This window comes from Falco biarmicus, chromosome 4 (genome assembly GCF_023638135.1).
Source record: "Falco biarmicus isolate bFalBia1 chromosome 4, bFalBia1.pri, whole genome shotgun sequence".
Lineage (NCBI taxonomy): Eukaryota > Metazoa > Chordata > Aves > Falconiformes > Falconidae > Falco > Falco biarmicus.
In genome coordinates, this window is record NC_079291.1 from 68,892,554 (window position 1) to 68,908,118 (window position 15,565).

General features: G+C 59.7%; 1 protein-coding gene across 1 annotated transcript; it reads left to right on the forward strand.

Moving 5' to 3' along the window:
* The first annotated feature begins 1,691 nt into the window (after positions 1 to 1,691).
* IL12RB1 (interleukin 12 receptor subunit beta 1) lies at positions 1,692 to 6,099 on the forward strand. The gene is made up of 15 exons (XM_056336285.1): positions 1,692 to 1,880; positions 2,241 to 2,355; positions 2,505 to 2,674; positions 2,750 to 2,901; positions 3,428 to 3,464; positions 3,638 to 3,748; positions 3,832 to 3,914; positions 3,993 to 4,218; positions 4,308 to 4,478; positions 4,573 to 4,674; positions 4,784 to 4,930; positions 5,024 to 5,167; positions 5,297 to 5,393; positions 5,475 to 5,556; positions 5,659 to 6,099. Exons 1-15 carry the CDS (start codon positions 1,835 to 1,837, stop codon positions 6,037 to 6,039), a joined length of 2,064 nt encoding a protein of 687 aa, XP_056192260.1. The 5' UTR covers positions 1,692 to 1,834; the 3' UTR covers positions 6,040 to 6,099.
* Positions 6,100 to 15,565: the final 9,466 nt, after the last annotated feature.

Here is a 15,565-nt window from a genome sequence, read left to right on the forward strand (position 1 = left end):
GGTCTGCTTGGCTCTGAAGAGCTCAGCACGGCAGGGTCCAGCATGGCATGGCATGGGGCTGGCACAGTCTGCCTGGCTCGGTAGAGCCCAGCATGGCAGAGTCTATCATGGCACGGCACAGCATGGGCTGGCACGGCATGGGGGCCTGGCATGGCATGCAGATGGCAAGGCACAGCACGGGACTGGCATGGCACAACACAGCATGGCATGGCACGGGGCTGGCACAGCACGGGGCTGGCACAACATGGCATGGCATAGGGTTGACATGGTCTGCTTGGCTCAGAAGACTCTGGCATGGCAGGATCCAGCGTGGTATGGCATGGCCTGGGGCTGGCACAGTCTGCCTGGCTTGGTAGAGCCCAGCATGGCAGAGTTTATCATGGCACGGCACAGCATGGCATGGCACAGGGTTGGAACAGCACAGTACATCGTGGCACAGCGCAGCATGGCATGGGGCTGGTACTGCACAGAATGAAACCACCCAGGACTGGCACAGTCTTCCTGGCATGCCAGACCCAGCATGGCAAGGTCAGGTATGGCATGGCATGGCACAGGGCTAAACCAGCATGGCACAGCACAGAATAGCCTGAGGCTGGCTGGCAGAGTCTTCCTGGCTCAGTACTGCCTGGCACGGCACGGCCTGGGGCTGGCACAGCAGTGCACAGGTAGAACAGCCCCCCTGGCTCAGTGTGGTCCAGCCCAGGTCTCTCCTGTGGCTGGCATGGCACAGATGGCCCTTATGGCCTGGCGCAGACCAGCACTGCCCAGTGCAGTCCAGTATGGTATGGCATGGTCCAGCATGGCACAGCTTGGCATGACATGGTCCAGCATGGCCTGGCCCAGTTTAGCACAGCATGGCAGTCCAGCCCAGTCGTGGCACGGCAAAGCCTGGCATGGCTGAGTTTGGCATGGCACAGCACAGCTCGGTGTGCACCCCAGGGCAGGCTGGCAAGGGCACACAGTGAAGCAGGAGGTGCTGAGGGACCCTCTGCGCACCCAGCCCAGCCATGCCCACCACAGCAGGATGGTGGGGTCCCTGCAGTGCCGTCCCGGCATGGGGACACTCCCGCCACCACCGCCCTCCAGCCCTGAGCATAAAGCCACACAAGGGGACACTTTCTGTGGGAACAAGGGGACTCTGTGCACAGCCCTCAGTGCCACCAGGCTCTGCTGCCCGGGGGTCACCCACCCTGTCACGCGGCTGCCAGCATCCCAGTGACACCGTTCTCTCCTGCCTCACTGGGGCTTTGTTTGTGGCTGCAGGGGACAAATTGTGCCAGGGATGGGGACAGGAGCCTGATTTGGGCGAGAGTGCACACACACATGCTGCCAAAACCCCAAACAACCCCAACCCTGGAGCAACCGCTTGAGATTTGCTCCATTACAGGCAGGGGAGCAAAAACGTGCTGCCAAAAAAAAAAAAAAAAAAAAAAAAAAAGCCACACACACCCCAGCCCCCCCGAACCACAGGACATCTCTTTTGCTTACCTGGCACTTCTCACCAGCCCGAGGCACATGGTGTGGCCAGGACACACAGCGCAGCGGTGGTGGGGTTTGGCTGAGGACCAGCAGAAAAAGGGGGATATTTTGGTTACTTTCTCTTTTGCTTTTGGTAAAAGTGAGGCGTGCACTCCCGCCCTGCGCTCTGCCCGCCCAGGAGCAGCCACCCCTGGGCCAGCTTTTAGCAGAAGAGGAAACACTGGGTGCGCAAAGCTGCGCTGAGGGCCAGGGCTGCCGCCGAGCTGCGGGGGGCACCCACCGCGTGCCGGGGGGAGCGGGCAGCCAGGAAGGGGAGCGGAGCCTCGGATCTGGCGTGGGACACCTCGGGTGGCTGATGCTGGGGTGGCTGCTGGCAGCACTGGCGGTGCTGGCGCAGGGTGGTAAGTGCTCCTGCAGTGCTAGGAGATGAGAGATAATTTCAAAAGACTTTCACTGAACGATCCAGGGGCGATAAGGCCCACGGAACCAGCGCGGTGATGGAGATGGTCGCCCGAAACCGCAGGCACGGGGGAAAGCCGGGTGAATACCCCCCAGCAGCGGGCAGGAGCCAGAGTGAGTGGCACCAGCCGGTGCCACAAACCCAGGGAGCAGGAAAATGGTGGTTTTTGGGGTGGGAATCACCCGTGCGGCTGCTCCGATCCCCTGGGCAAGCAACATGGTGATCGGGTGATGGCTACAGCCTTGCCCAACGCATTGGGGTTTGGGGTGCGGGACCCCCCAGCCGCTGCCCTCTCCCGCAGGCACTGCCACGGGCCCTGGTTTCTCCTGCTGGAAACGCTGCGGGTCCCGCTGGTTCCTCTGCTCCTGGCCACCCCACGGCCCAACAAGCGACACGTCCTACCTTCTGACGCTCTGGTGAGTGGGGTACTGTGGCAGGGGTGGGCACCACGTCCTGGGGAGCCCTTAGGCTGTCCCCTGAGCAGGACACATGGGACACTTGGGGATACGTGACCTCCGCATCCCAAGCCCACCTGGATCCAACCTTGCACCTGCTTCCCCCGCAGCTATGCAATGCCCAGGTTGTGCCAGCAGTTCAAGGCGGGTGCAAGGACGACATACACCCTGAAGCATCACCATATTTACGTCCTCACCAATGTCACAGCCTGGGTGGAAGCGCGCTGGGGGGACCACATCCACAGGACCCCCAACCTCACGCTGTATCTCAACAAGGCCGGTAAGCACACCGGGGAGGGGGCGGGGGGCAGGCTGGGTGCCAGCACTGGCACCAATAACCACCTCATCTTTACAGTCAAGATGGACCCACCCCCCACCACAATGCCATTCACCAAGACCGGCGGCCGGCTGAGGTTGCAGATGCCGAGGTCATCGTGCCACCATGGGGACCGGCCACCACAGCGGGAGGCTCGCTTCCGGATGATGGGCAACAGCAGCTGGACGCAGGTAGAAATGCGATTTGCCAGAGCTGGTGGTGACCAATGGCACAGTCAGTAACATCATGGCAGCTGGGGGAGTGTGGGGGGCTGGTGATGCCACCATTGTGTCCCCCCCGCAAACCTGGCCGTGTCCCATCTGTTTCCCTGCGTTATCGGCTCTGCTGCATCCTCCTGGCCACGGGCTCCTGCTGCTGCCCATAACAGGATCAGGCTGCAATTTGTGGGGATTACACAAGCAAAACCCCAGATTATACTAATGACGACAACAGATGAAATCTGGACACTCATCCCCAGCGAACCCCCCCTGCAGCAGGGGACCCCCCACCCCTCTCAGTTGCTGCCAGGAGGGTCTTGGGGCTGAAGGCATGGTACCCCAGCCAAGGGGACTCTCCTGGCCACCATGTCCCCTGCACCCCATTTGGCTCTCCCAGACCCTGGGATGTTTGGGGGGGGCACAGGGCAGCATTGCTTTCACGTCCCAGTAACATACTGGTTTGACTGGTTGGGTGTCTTCATCCCTGTTCTCTCTGCAGGTGATGTGCGAGACGGTGATGGATGAGGATGACTCAGGTCTGTTTGGCCTGTGGGGATGCGGGGGACAAGTGTCTCCTGGGGGTGCTTCTACGTCCTGACAGTGGGGCTCTGTCCTGCACTCCCTCCTGGCCTCCCAGCACCCCATGATGGCCAAAAGCTGGGGGAAAGGAGGGGGGAACCCACCGCCTGACCCTGCCACCCCACTCTAGTGACCTGCACCCTGGGGGGGGACAGCGCCTTTGAGGTTCAGCTCCGGCACAAGCCCTCCCACTGGAGCAGCTACTGGAGCGACTGGAGCAGCTCCATCTTCATTCCTGAGGGTGAGGAAGAGGGGAGGAGGCCGGTGGGATCCCAACGGCTCCCAAAAATGCCGATAGCCCAGCCAGGGTCCTTCCTCTTGCAGAAATCCTGGCTAGCCCAGTGCTGAGCTACCAGCTGGGAAAACTGGGGAGAGATGGGCAGCGGGTGCTGAGGCTGAGCTGGCAGGTAGGACAGCAGCAGGGACCCTCCTGGGTGTTGTCCCCCCCATTTCATCCTCCGAGCCGCCCTTTCTCCCTCCCCCAGCAAGCCCCCAAGGAGCAAGGGGATGTCACCTACACACTGCGTGTCCGCATGCTGGTGTGCCGCTGTGCCAAGCTGGCCGAGGAGGATGCTGTGGTGCTGGGGGGGGAGGTGATGGTGCACAACCTCACCCTCTGTGGTGCTGAGTATGAGATCCTGCTGACAGCAGCCAATGCCGCCGGGCCAGGGCCAGCGCGGCAGCTCCGTGTGCCAGCAGAGCACAGTGCAGGTACCAGCCCCGCGGGAGGACTGAGCTCCCTGGCAGCCTTGAGGGGGTTATTTTCCCAGCCATCCTTCACATTCCCTGTTTCATCCCAGATCTCAGCTTCAAGGACATCAGCATGGATGGTGGCACCATGACGGCGCAGTGGGAAGCACCAAGCCCTGGCTTCGCCTACTGCTTCGAGCAGCAGCCACTGCCAGGAGCACCGAAACAGGGCATTTGCATCCAACGGGATTTCCCTGCTGAGAGCATCCACGTGGAGAGAGGCAAGGGAGTCCCCCAAGCTGCCCACCTGTCCCCCCCCTACCTGGAGCTGGATCCTGGCATGGGTTTAACTGGTATCTTCAGTTCCTGCCCCAGGAGCGTGGGAAGCACCGGCGTGTTACCGCCTCGCCGTGCACAGCTGGGCCCCGGTGCGGGGCTGGTCTACCTTTGCCTTGCAGCACCACTATGCCAGCAATGGTACGTATGGAAACATGGAGCATCTGCGCCCCATTTAATTGCAAAAAGAGGCTTTCCTGAAATGCCACCCCCTTTTTTTTTTTTTGCACCCACCCCCCATCACATGCAGCCTCGCTAGCTGTGCCCATCCGCATCAATGCCAGCGCTGGGGATGCTGCTGCTGTCCTCCAGTGGAGCCCATCCCCCCGTGCTGCCTGTCCTGGGGCGCTGGCCAAGTACCTCATCTGCCACGCAGCTGAGGGTGACAACGTGACCTGTGAGTGTGACCCCCCCCCCCCCCCCCCATGGGGCAGGAGGAGGGTGCTGCCTGCAGGCAGCTGCCAGACTACCACCAGCTCCATTTGACCAGACGGTGAAGCGGACGCCGCAGCATCGCACTACATCCTCCAAAACCTACAGCCTGGCACAGCCTACAGGGTGGGCGTTTGGGAGGTGACAGGGGAGAGCGAGGGGACCTGTGGTGCTTGGTGGCACTTCCAGACCAAGGCACTGGGTAATGGCTGGAGACCCCATCCCCTCCCTGCTCCCCATGGGGTGCTCGTCCTCACCCCAAAACAGCTCCCATGTCCCACGTGGGGTGCTGGGGACAGAAATGCCATCACTCAGCTGTGCCCATCCCCAGGTGCCCAGGGAGCAGCGTGGAAATACAACCTGAAGTACCTGGGCATCTTGCTCGGTCTCCCCACCATGGCTGCCATCTACCAGCTCAGCAAAAAGAGGTGACTGCAGCACCCTTGTCCCCACCCTGCTCTGGCTACCCAGCTCATTCCCCACCTCCTCACCAACCCCCACCTCCCCAGGGCTTGCCGCCTCCTCTTCCCACCCCTGCCCAAGCCCATGGGCAGCAAAGCCATCCAGTTTGCCACTGGCGAAATGAACCAGGTGAGATGCAAAGTGCAGGAGGGGCTGGATCCCGCACCTGGCACGTGCTTGTGCACAGTGCTGGCATGGGATGTTCCCACCCCAACTGCATCTGACCCTTAGGGTCAGCACCGGCCAGGCTTTGTGGAGCCCTCCGAGAGGTTCAGCCCAGCTGAGCTGCTGCTAAAGGAGCTGAATCCTGGGAAGGAGCTGACTGACACCAGCACGTGGCCTGGCACGCCACAGCCTGGCCCTGGGGCTGAAGAGCTGGCAGCAGCATGCCAGCCAGGTGGCCAGAAGGAGCTGCCGTTTGCCTACCGCAGGCAGGAGGTGCCGAGCCCGGTGGGATTTCCATCGCCTGGCAGCACCAGTTGCACCAACCACCCACCCAGTGAGAAGGAGGAGGGGGAAGAGGAGGGGAGGCATGGACTACACCAGCCGCTGGTCCCCATTGCCCTGCTCATCTCTGACAAACCCATCATCATCAGGGATGAGGAAGGATAGGACCCATCACTGCAGAAGTCTGTGCTGTAGCCATCGCCAGGCTGGGAGAGTGGGGATGGATGGCAGGAGGGGGATGGGGGGGGGTGTGTGTGGTGTCCCATGGGATGCCAAGCGTCCACTCTGTGGGGTCACAGTCACACTGGCACTTTGAGGGGTTTTTCTGGTTTCCAGGACACAAAAGGCTATGCCTCCAGATGCAGCGTTGCATGGAGCCAGGATCTGGCCATGCGCTTTCCAGCCTCATCATTCCGCAGGTGATAAATAACAAGGGAAAGTGGTGGAGTAAAGCCAGGGCTGAGGGTATTTCCTTGGCTGGATCGGAAGAAGAGGCAAAGCTTCACCCCAGCCAGCTGCCTCCTGCCACTGCAGGGGCCAGCATCACCCTGGCAGGACAGAGGCACAAACAGCCCCAGCACCAAACACTGGCTACTTGCAAAAAACCAAACCAAACCAAAACAAAAAACCAAACAAAAAAACCAACCAACAACACTTCACAAAATAAATACAAAACCAAAAACCATAAAATAAATGCATGAAGCAGCTGGGCTGAGATGGCTTCCTTTGCCTGACCTGGGCAGACTACAGCGATGATTTAGAGTTGGGGGCAATCCATGGCACTGCATAGGATGCAGCCAGGCGGTGGGGCTGGATCTGGGGGGGACCCGGGGTCGCAGGCTCCCCCCCAGCAGCCTCACACGGGGCTGCACTGCTGCCCCAGCCCTCATCTGGGGCAGAACTGGAGCCGCTGCTGAGGCTGAAGAGCGATGCATGGTTTTGTCTACCTTGCATGCTGGGGCTGGAGGTGTTGGGGTTTATTTGCTGAGAGCGCAAAACATAAAACAGGGGAAAAAATAATTAAATGGGGTTAGTAGCACGGGGAAGTCCGGGAGGAGTCAGCACCGGCAGAGCTGTGGTGCGGCAGCCGCAGCCGCCAGGGCTCAGCCTCCTTGCTGCTGCTTTTAGCCCCAGTCCTGCCTCGCGAAGGATTTAACCCAAACGCTGCTCGCGGCACCGGCGGAAACCGCGCTGATGCCGATGGGCGACAACCGATAACGCGCCGGGACGCGGGGCCACGGCCGCGCTCCTGCGCCTCCCCGCGACCCCTCCAGCCAGGGCGGGCGGCCCGGAGGGCAGGGGATGGAGACGGCTGCAACGGTGGCACCCTCATGGCTGGGGGTCCCGGCTGGCTGTGTGCACGCAGGACCCCTCACCGCTGTGCCCACCGGCACCGTGCCCACCCGTGTCCGGCACCGCACGTCCAGGGTGTCTCAGCTGCCGGCGGAGCCACGAGGTGGCACCAGCCCCGCGTCCCCACCTCCCGGCTGAGAAAATCCATCTTCCCTCTGCCCACGGCCGTGCATCACCCCGTGGGCCCCCATGTACCGGCAGCCTCTATCCCTGGTCTCCAGCACCCCAAATCCCTGGGGATCGGCTGGAGGCTGGGCATCTGGCATCCTCCCAGCCCCAGCAACCCACGCGGAGGCAGCAGATTTAGGGATTTTACTGGGATTTGGGCAATGCCAGGCTCGCTGCTGGAAACACCCCAGGCCAGCCACGTGTGGAGGAAGCATTCAGTCACCAGCAGGGCGCCGGGGCAGGCGCACATTCGGGGTTCAGCCCCTGTTTACGGCCCGTTTTTGGGGCCAGAGCAGCGAGGGAAGGCCAGGCAGCAGCAGCAAACACGCAGCTGGCCTGGGGCCAGTGGCACTGCCGGTTAATCATTCCTGGTCATGGAACAAGTTCACGCCAGGGCAGCCAGTCCCGGTTGCTGCATTAAAAACAACCCAGGGAGAGGCGGGGGATGGTAGACACCACCACCCCCCCCTCCATCACCCCCCCATGGGGGCATCTGCTGGGGATCCATCCCACCCGTGGGGCCACTTGAGCCCCCCCCCCCAACACCTTCAGGGACAGCCCCATCCCCACCGACAGCCCCATGCATCCTTGCCCACACGTGTCCCCAGTTGGCCAGTGCTCCGCCAGGAACACGGTGCTGCACAGAGCCCCATGGGCAATGTCTTGGGGAAAACTAATTAAGCCAGCTGTGCCAATTAGTGTAAGCGAGCAGCTCAGGACTTTCTAATTAGTTTAAGTTTTACAGGACTGTTTTCCAAATGAGTCTCCGGGAGCTGCTCTGAGCCCAGTGACCTGGGGACAGCCACCAGCCCTGCTTTCACAGCCAGGACCTTCACCACTCCTCCATCCGGATCTGACCCTGCACAGGACCCAGACGCGCCACAGGGCATCGGTGACACCCGGCAAGAGCCGCTGCCACTCACAGCCTGAGAATGGGCACATCGTGACACCCAATGGGAGATGCTGTCTGGGACGGCGCTGGGGCAAGCAGCAAAACGCCATCGCAACAGGGGAAATAAAACTCATCCCAGCATGGGGAGGCTGGTGGGAGCGCGGCCGGGTCAGCATCAATCCCAAAGGCACCCTGAGCCTGAGGGTGCCCCCCGGCTTTGGAATCTCCCTGGGCAAGCAGAGCGGAGCTGGCCCAGCTGTCTGCACACACGTACCCCGACACCTTTACAAGCAGCTAATTTAAGACCTGTTGCCTTTTATTTTTAGAGAAGGACATCTGATTACGCCCTGTGGCGCCTTTTTATATTGTCTGATACACTGACTTTCAGCATGGCTGTTTACACCAGCAGTGCCAGTGCCACCTGAAGGTGCTGTTTGCCAGGGCAAGCGCAGAGTATCCCTGCCCTAAGGGGGAAAAACCTCTCCCTATTCCCACAGGGTCCTGGCAATGTATCCCCAAAAGCACAGGGGATTTGCAGGGGTGCATTTACCCCATGACACCTCTGCTTACTCATGCTAAGCAGAAAATTCAGCGCCACATCCCAAGAAAGCATGCAGTGCAGCCAGCTGGGGTAGCAGGAGGATGCTCGGAGCCTGGGGATTTGCTCCAGGCTCCCTGATTTTGGGGGATGCGAGCTCAGCTGGCCCCGAAGGAAAGCCATAAAAGAGCTGGAGGGGTTTGCTACAGCCCCACATACACCGACTCTCAGGGGTGCAAGCCCCTGAGGAAGGTGAGGTCCATCCCTGTGGGTCTGGGCTAAGTTTTGCTCCCAGATGGAGAAGTTTAACTTGTTTCCCAGCCTCCTCAGGGAAACAGCCCGGATTTAGCCTGAGCAGCAGAGAAGGCTGCAACCCTGCAACCCCTTCCTTTACCTGCCCCTCTTGCAGCCCCTTCCCTCATCCAGCCGTCCCCTCCACAGCCCCTTCCCAGCACCCAGCACCCTGCCCCCCTGGCCCAGCCCCAGCCCTGAGCAGAGCTGATGCCAACAAGGTGTTTGAGCCCAGCCCAACCACCAGCCGTGCCAGGGAGAAGGATTATTCGCTGGGCAAAAAGCCACCCCTGCCACTACCTACACAATGCCACTCGCTCCTGGGGAGATTAGGTGACCATTCAGGAGCTGCTTTGAGTTAATCGCTAAGCAAACAAACTGATCCCTAGGATTATTTTTTATTATTATTAATTATTATTATTATTCTGTAGGCAGAATTCAATGGCTATATCTCACCCAGGGGCAGACACGCACCCTCCCAGCACTGCAAAAGCCCGGTGGCCAGGATGCCCAGCAGATCCGGGGGGGAGAAGGACCTCTACATCTGGGGGATCTTTGCTTTTCCTCTCTAAAGTTTCTGGGGTTCTTCCCCCCCAAAAAACCTGCAAACATCACTGGCACCATCACCTCAGCCATGCCTGTGTAGCAGGGAAGGGGCTACAGGGATTGCAGCCAGCCACCAGCTGCAGCTGGGCTCAGCTTGTTTTGAAAGTCACGGGTATTTCAGCGCTGGTGTTTTGCAACCGTACAGTGTCACAACAACAACTGCAGTTTTACTTTGCAAACAGGGCCCGCAGCTGCCCAGCACCCCTGGCTCTTTCCTGCTCATGTCAGGCTGAGCTCGCCTGCTGCAACAGCTTCACCCGTGTGTTATTTCCAGACCAGAGAATGGAAAATTACTTGAAGCACCAACAAAATTGAATATTTAATTTTTTTTCCCAACACAGAGAGGCTCAGAGCTGCCCCATCCCCTGTGGGGCTGGGCTGGATGCTCAGCTCACTGCAAAATCCCACCAGGATGCTGTGTGCCCCAGCACGTGAGCCAGGAGAAGCCATGTTCTCCTTCTGCCACGCGAGAAGCACAGGAAATATTTTGTTTCTGCAGTTTTAATGTTTTCAGATGGCTGCTCGCAGGGCCAGCAGCCCCGGGGGCAGCTCAGCCTCTGGCACCTCCGAAGCTTTCCAGGCTTTGGCAGCAGCCTGGTGCAGCAAAGCCACAGCTATTGATTTATTTTTATTTTTTTTCAACCAAAACTTTATGTAATAAAAGAAATGATAAAAGGACGTTGGGAGGCAGGCAGCTGCCTCTGTGCACTTCCCCGGCTATCGGGTGATCTGGAAGGAAAGGACGTGGCGCCCTTATCGGCGTACACATTCCCCTGCCCGCTTGGCAGCGGAGCCTTCCAGAGGTTTGCGGCGTAAACATATTTTGCTCAAGCAGGCAGCCGGAGTTGAGCTAAGGATAGCTGGCTCAGTAGCAACCAGAGAACCCCCCCAAAATGCCATTTTTGCAGTAAACACCCATCTGTGCGAGCAGGGAAAGGGCTAAGCCCAGAGCCAGCAGCCAGCCAAGCTTTGCAGCAGTAAATACAGGACCAAGAGCAATTCCCCCCGCCTCCTCACCCCAGATTTGCCGCCCCCCATGTGTTTACCAGCTCTTTACAAGCAGATTGACTCTCCCTCATTTTTTCACACACAAAACCCACTGGGAAAGCAGAGAGAACCAGCTTGGGGCCCCCCAGGACCATCCTGCAGTGCTACAGCTGCCCACCCGCCCCACCAGTGCTGCTTACCTCCAACCAGCTGGGACCCCCCCAGCTATCACTGCCTCTATCCACACTGGGATACAGTGGCATTTACACAGCTGCTTAGCAGGAAAATGCCTCTCCCTGCTCTACATAAACCCTTGCATTTGAAAAGTAATTGGGTACAAGCTTGCTAACAAGGTTGGTAAGTGGAGGGGGGGTGTTAATTGCAAGCTTGCAATGTATGTGTATCCCTGCAAGCTGGCTTGGATCCTTCTCCCCCAAACTGGGCTCAGACTGAGGGTTTTTGTTAAAATCAGCTTAAAATTACTGCCTCTTGCAATGTAGTGGGGGAAGAAAAAACGGGCCACAGCCCTGTTTCTGGAGACTTTGAGATTGGGGAGCAGGAATCAGTGCCATGGTGTTTGCCAGGGTCTTCCCTGTTGCGGGAGCTGCCCTGGGATGGGGCTGAGATGGCAGGGGATGGAGAACAGCAGTGGTGACAGCCCCCTGCTCCTTGCCTCTTGGCTGGGGATGGCTGTATCCCCACCGATACCCGGAGCAGCCCACCAGCAAGGGCAGCAGTGCAGCTCGCCTCCTCCCTGGTGCCAAACACTCGGCATCAGCAAGGCTTTAGCTGCGGGGAGATGCTGCAGTCAGGGCATGGGATGCCACCACACTGTGTCCCCTGAGATGTGGCAGGGGACAGGCACCCCATGCTGGCCAGCCGCTTCTGCACAATATGTGAAGCAGCACCTGGGAGTGATGGCAAATGTGGCTGGGAGGGCAGCAGTGCTGGGCATGAAGTCCCTGTGTGCCACACTCCTGGCACAGGGCATGGCTGTGTCACCCACAGATCCCAGCCGGTCCCTGTGTGCTGGCATGGGTGCCGTGCCGTGTCCCTGGCTGGGCGAGCGCCATCCCCACGCGCCCTGTTTGTATGCCAACACATCACGCGCTGCTGTTGGATGACTCGGGTGGGGGGATTTTTTTAGTGTTGTTGTTTTTGGGGGGTTGGGGTTTTTTTCCCAACAAAGCCAAAATATTTGCATCCCTCTGGGGATGGCTCTGGGTTACTGAACCTGGGACGCTGCCCAGGGGTCCCAGCAGGAGAGAGGACAATGAGCTTGGTGGGGAGGGTCCCCACCGGCACCCAGCACTGGCAGCTCCATCCCCCGCCGCCGTCCCTGCTGTTTATACATAGACATGTTTATGCGCGGCACCCGGCTCCTTCCTCGCTCCCAAACAACTAGATAAAAAGTCAAAAAGTCATAAAAATTTTCCATTGCCCAAGGGAGGGAGCAGTGACCATGCAAGGAACCAGGCAGCCCCACAGCAAGGGACCATGAACGGGAGGAAGGTGTGGGAGTGGGGGGGTATGGGGGGTGGGAGTCGGCCCCAGAAAAACAGGAGGCTGCGTTTGATGTAGTGAACGAAGGTGGCAGTTTGGTCCCAGCAGCCTGTGGCATCAGCTGGCCCTGTGGCAAACCCAGCGCCGGCACCAGCAGTGCCCACTGCCATCAGGGCTCATGGGGTGTCTTGGTGAGCATCGCGATGCCCCCTTGCACTGGCACGATGCTCTCAGGGGACGGGACATGTGGCATGTGCAACACATCCATCTGGCTGCTCCAGATCCCATTTTTTGGCATAAGCCACCCCTGGTTTCTCTGCAGTTTTTCCCTGCACCTGGAGCGGCTCGCTGCCTTCGCTGGCTGGCTGCTGCTCCGGGAAAAAGCTGCGATTCCTGTTGAGCTGGCGAGGAAAGCCCCGGCGCAGGGATGTGAGGACTTTGCCTGTGGTTTTCCGTGGGTGGGAGCGATTCCTGCAAACAGGCAGCTGAGTCAGCGGGCGGAGGACGGGGCCGCGATGCCGCCCTGGCATGTTGGGGTTGATGGCTGCTTCTCTGTGCCCTGGCAGAGCTCTGTCACTGCCACGCGAAGGGGGACCCCAGAGATGTGGCCAGGGCCAAGCCGTGCCGCTCCCAGACCTGGTGCTTTTGCAGTGCTGGAGACTGGAGCAGAACCAAAGCAAGGCTCAGTGCTGCTGGGGACCATGTGTGTGCTCCCGAAGGTGCTTGGGGACCCCCTAGCACAGCACGGGTCCCCTACCCTGGGGACGAGCAGGTCCTCGTGCTCTGGAGCACCCATCTGTGCAGACTCACTGCTCCCTGAGGTGCAGGCGGTGTGAGCCCAGCATCCCACCAGCTGCAGAGATGCTGAATTTGGGCAGCACATTGTCCCTGTCCCCATCGTGGGGACAGAACAGGGCATCCCCACTCAGGCAAAAGCCAGACTGATCATCCCCCATCACCCCTCCCTGCAGTAAGAGCCGCTCCCAGTGCCCCCCCCCCCCCCCCCCCCCCCCCCAGGTTTTGGGGCAAGCTGCACCCCACAGGGCTCAGCCCAGATGGGATGGGGGAAGGCAGAGCTTGTTTTGGGAGCTGGATGGATGCCCGGGCTGGGAGGCAGCAGCCATGCAGCTAATCCCTGGCCCTTGCAAGGCTGCGCCGGCACATTCTGTCCCTGCCAGCACTGAGACGGCCATGAATTTTGCTTGTCACCCCCTCCCTGCGGTACAGCCGCGCTGGCCCCTGGCTGCTGACCATCCGCTGGGGTACAACAGCCTCAAGCAAGGACCATGGCCACTGTGCCAGGACTGAGCATCCTCCAGAGATGGGGAAAGCTGGGGGGAAGGAGAAGCCCCCCAACATGCTGCAGAAGGGGGCTGCAGAGCCATGAGCTGTGGCAGGGGGGAGCCTGACACCAGGCAGAGCCAGGGCTGCAGGGTGGGGGTCCCAGCACCCCAGTGCCTGGGGCAGAGGGGTCCCACACTTTGGTACTGAAGAGGAAAAAGGAAAAGAGAGAGGAGCTGGGTGGGGTGGGGGCAGCATTTCCAGGCCTCTCGCAAGGAATAGATTTTGCTGGGTGGTCTGGGAAGCATTTTCCAATGCGCGGGGCCAAGAGCTATAAATACTCCTGGCACTGTAATTGTGTAACGCGCCTCCTGCCCGGCATCGGGTCTCCGTGCTGTGGCCAGCATCGCCAGGCTCAGCAGTCCCCCAGGGAGCCCCCGTGTGCCCCAGACCCCCCCCCCCGTGTCCCAGGGGAACAGTTCGGGCTGTGCAATAAGGACTTTGGAGCTGTGGAAGGTAAACAGCAGAAGGTTGGAGGGAGCACCGGCGGCACTGCCAGTGGTTGTGAGAGCACCGGCTGGGGGGGGTCTGTGCCTCGCCCCAGCTCCAAATATCCAGACAAGGTATTTTTAGCCCCTCCAGGGATTCAGGAGCTGGCACCAGACCCAGACTGGCTGTGCCCCCGGCCTCCCTGTGCTACTGTCTGGCTTTACGAGAAAAACCTGGAGTTGTCGGCAAGAATTCCTGCTGGAAAGATCCCTCTCATGTGGGGGACCAGGAGCGGTGCCCACAGGCATTGGGTTCCTCAGCACAGCATGGCCTGTCACCACAGCTGTCACCGTCACGGCGTGACGCACTTTCCCAGAAAGGTGCAACAGGATGGATGGTGCTGGGTGGCTCTCTTTGCCCTCCAGCACCGGGAATAAGCATCCCCTTGTGTGGCTGGGGCAGATGATTGGGGTCTGACTGACAGCCCCTGGCCATCTCTGCTGCTTGGTGTTTGCTGGTGCAGAATGGCTCCCTTGTGCCGTGCTGGAGTTGGCTGGCGGGGGGCTGATCACAGGGTTTCCTTTGGAGGCATCTTTAACCAGGGGGTTGCAGCGCTGTGGTTTGTGCCCTCTTTGATGTCACTGAAAAGCCCCAGTGCCGCTGAACCGCTAGGCCACGCAGCACCGGCTGCCACTACTGCAAGCGGCAGCTCTGGGGGTGCATCTCCCACAGCAAGGATGCAAACAAGTTCACTGTCAGGCCGGGTAATCCTCTTCTGAGGAAGATTACTTGCTGCAGCCAAGGATGCCAAATAAAAATCAGATTTGGATAAAGGTTGCATGAGCACCAGACTCTTGCAGGCAAACACAGGGTCGAGTTACCTCACTGGGTTGCGGTGGAGTGCCTGGCCTACCGCAGGAACACATGCTCCGGACACAGCCACGGCACTGAACAGCTCAGCAAACAAAAAGGAAAAAAAAAAAATGTGTGTGGGGGGAATCACATTCCAATGGCAGTATTTTTAAACAGCAGAGTCTGTGGAAGACATAACTAAAGCCCTGCTCCAAGCCCTGCTTTGCACGCACCAGGATGTGCTGTGCTCAGCAGAGATATGGAGCACAGAAATGCTGTTAAAAACCAAATCCCAGCCTAAGGAAGCAGGTGAAGGAACCTCCCTGCTCCTCCTGCATGGCACCAGGTGTTCCCAGCTAGCCCAGCATGGGGCTGATCCCAGCCCTCCTTGGGAATGGTTGAGCCACCATGGGAGTGTCCCAGCTCCCAGTTGGATCTGCCAGGTCCATGGGATGGAGAGTGCGTCTGTCCTCTGACAGCTCAGACACAAACAGGAAGCAAGCACGGAAAAATTACAAGCTCACTCGCAGCCTTGCTAAGTCGGTAATGGGAAAAGGGCCAAACCTGCACAGAGGTGGAAGAGTCAGGGGCACAGTGCAGAGCATCGCTCTCAGCATTTGCTGGGGGAGCCCGACATCCAGGCAGGGCACAGGGGATCAATCCTGCTGGGGAGCAGCACTGGCCAAGTGACCCAGTTAATCCCAGTGCAGAGTGGGACTGGGCACAGGGTG

Bases quoted from the DNA above. Each gene is read 5' to 3' on its own strand.
- IL12RB1 (XM_056336285.1), top strand. From the start codon at position 1,835: ATGCTGGGGTGGCTGCTGGCAGCACTGGCGGTGCTGGCGCAGGGTG. The intron at 1,881-2,240 runs GTAAGTGCTCCT...CCTCTCCCGCAG, and splicing joins GGCGGTGCTGGCGCAGGGTG to GCACTGCCACGGGCCCTGGT. The intron at 3,465-3,637 runs GTCTGTTTGGCC...ACCCCACTCTAG, and splicing joins GATGGATGAGGATGACTCAG to TGACCTGCACCCTGGGGGGG.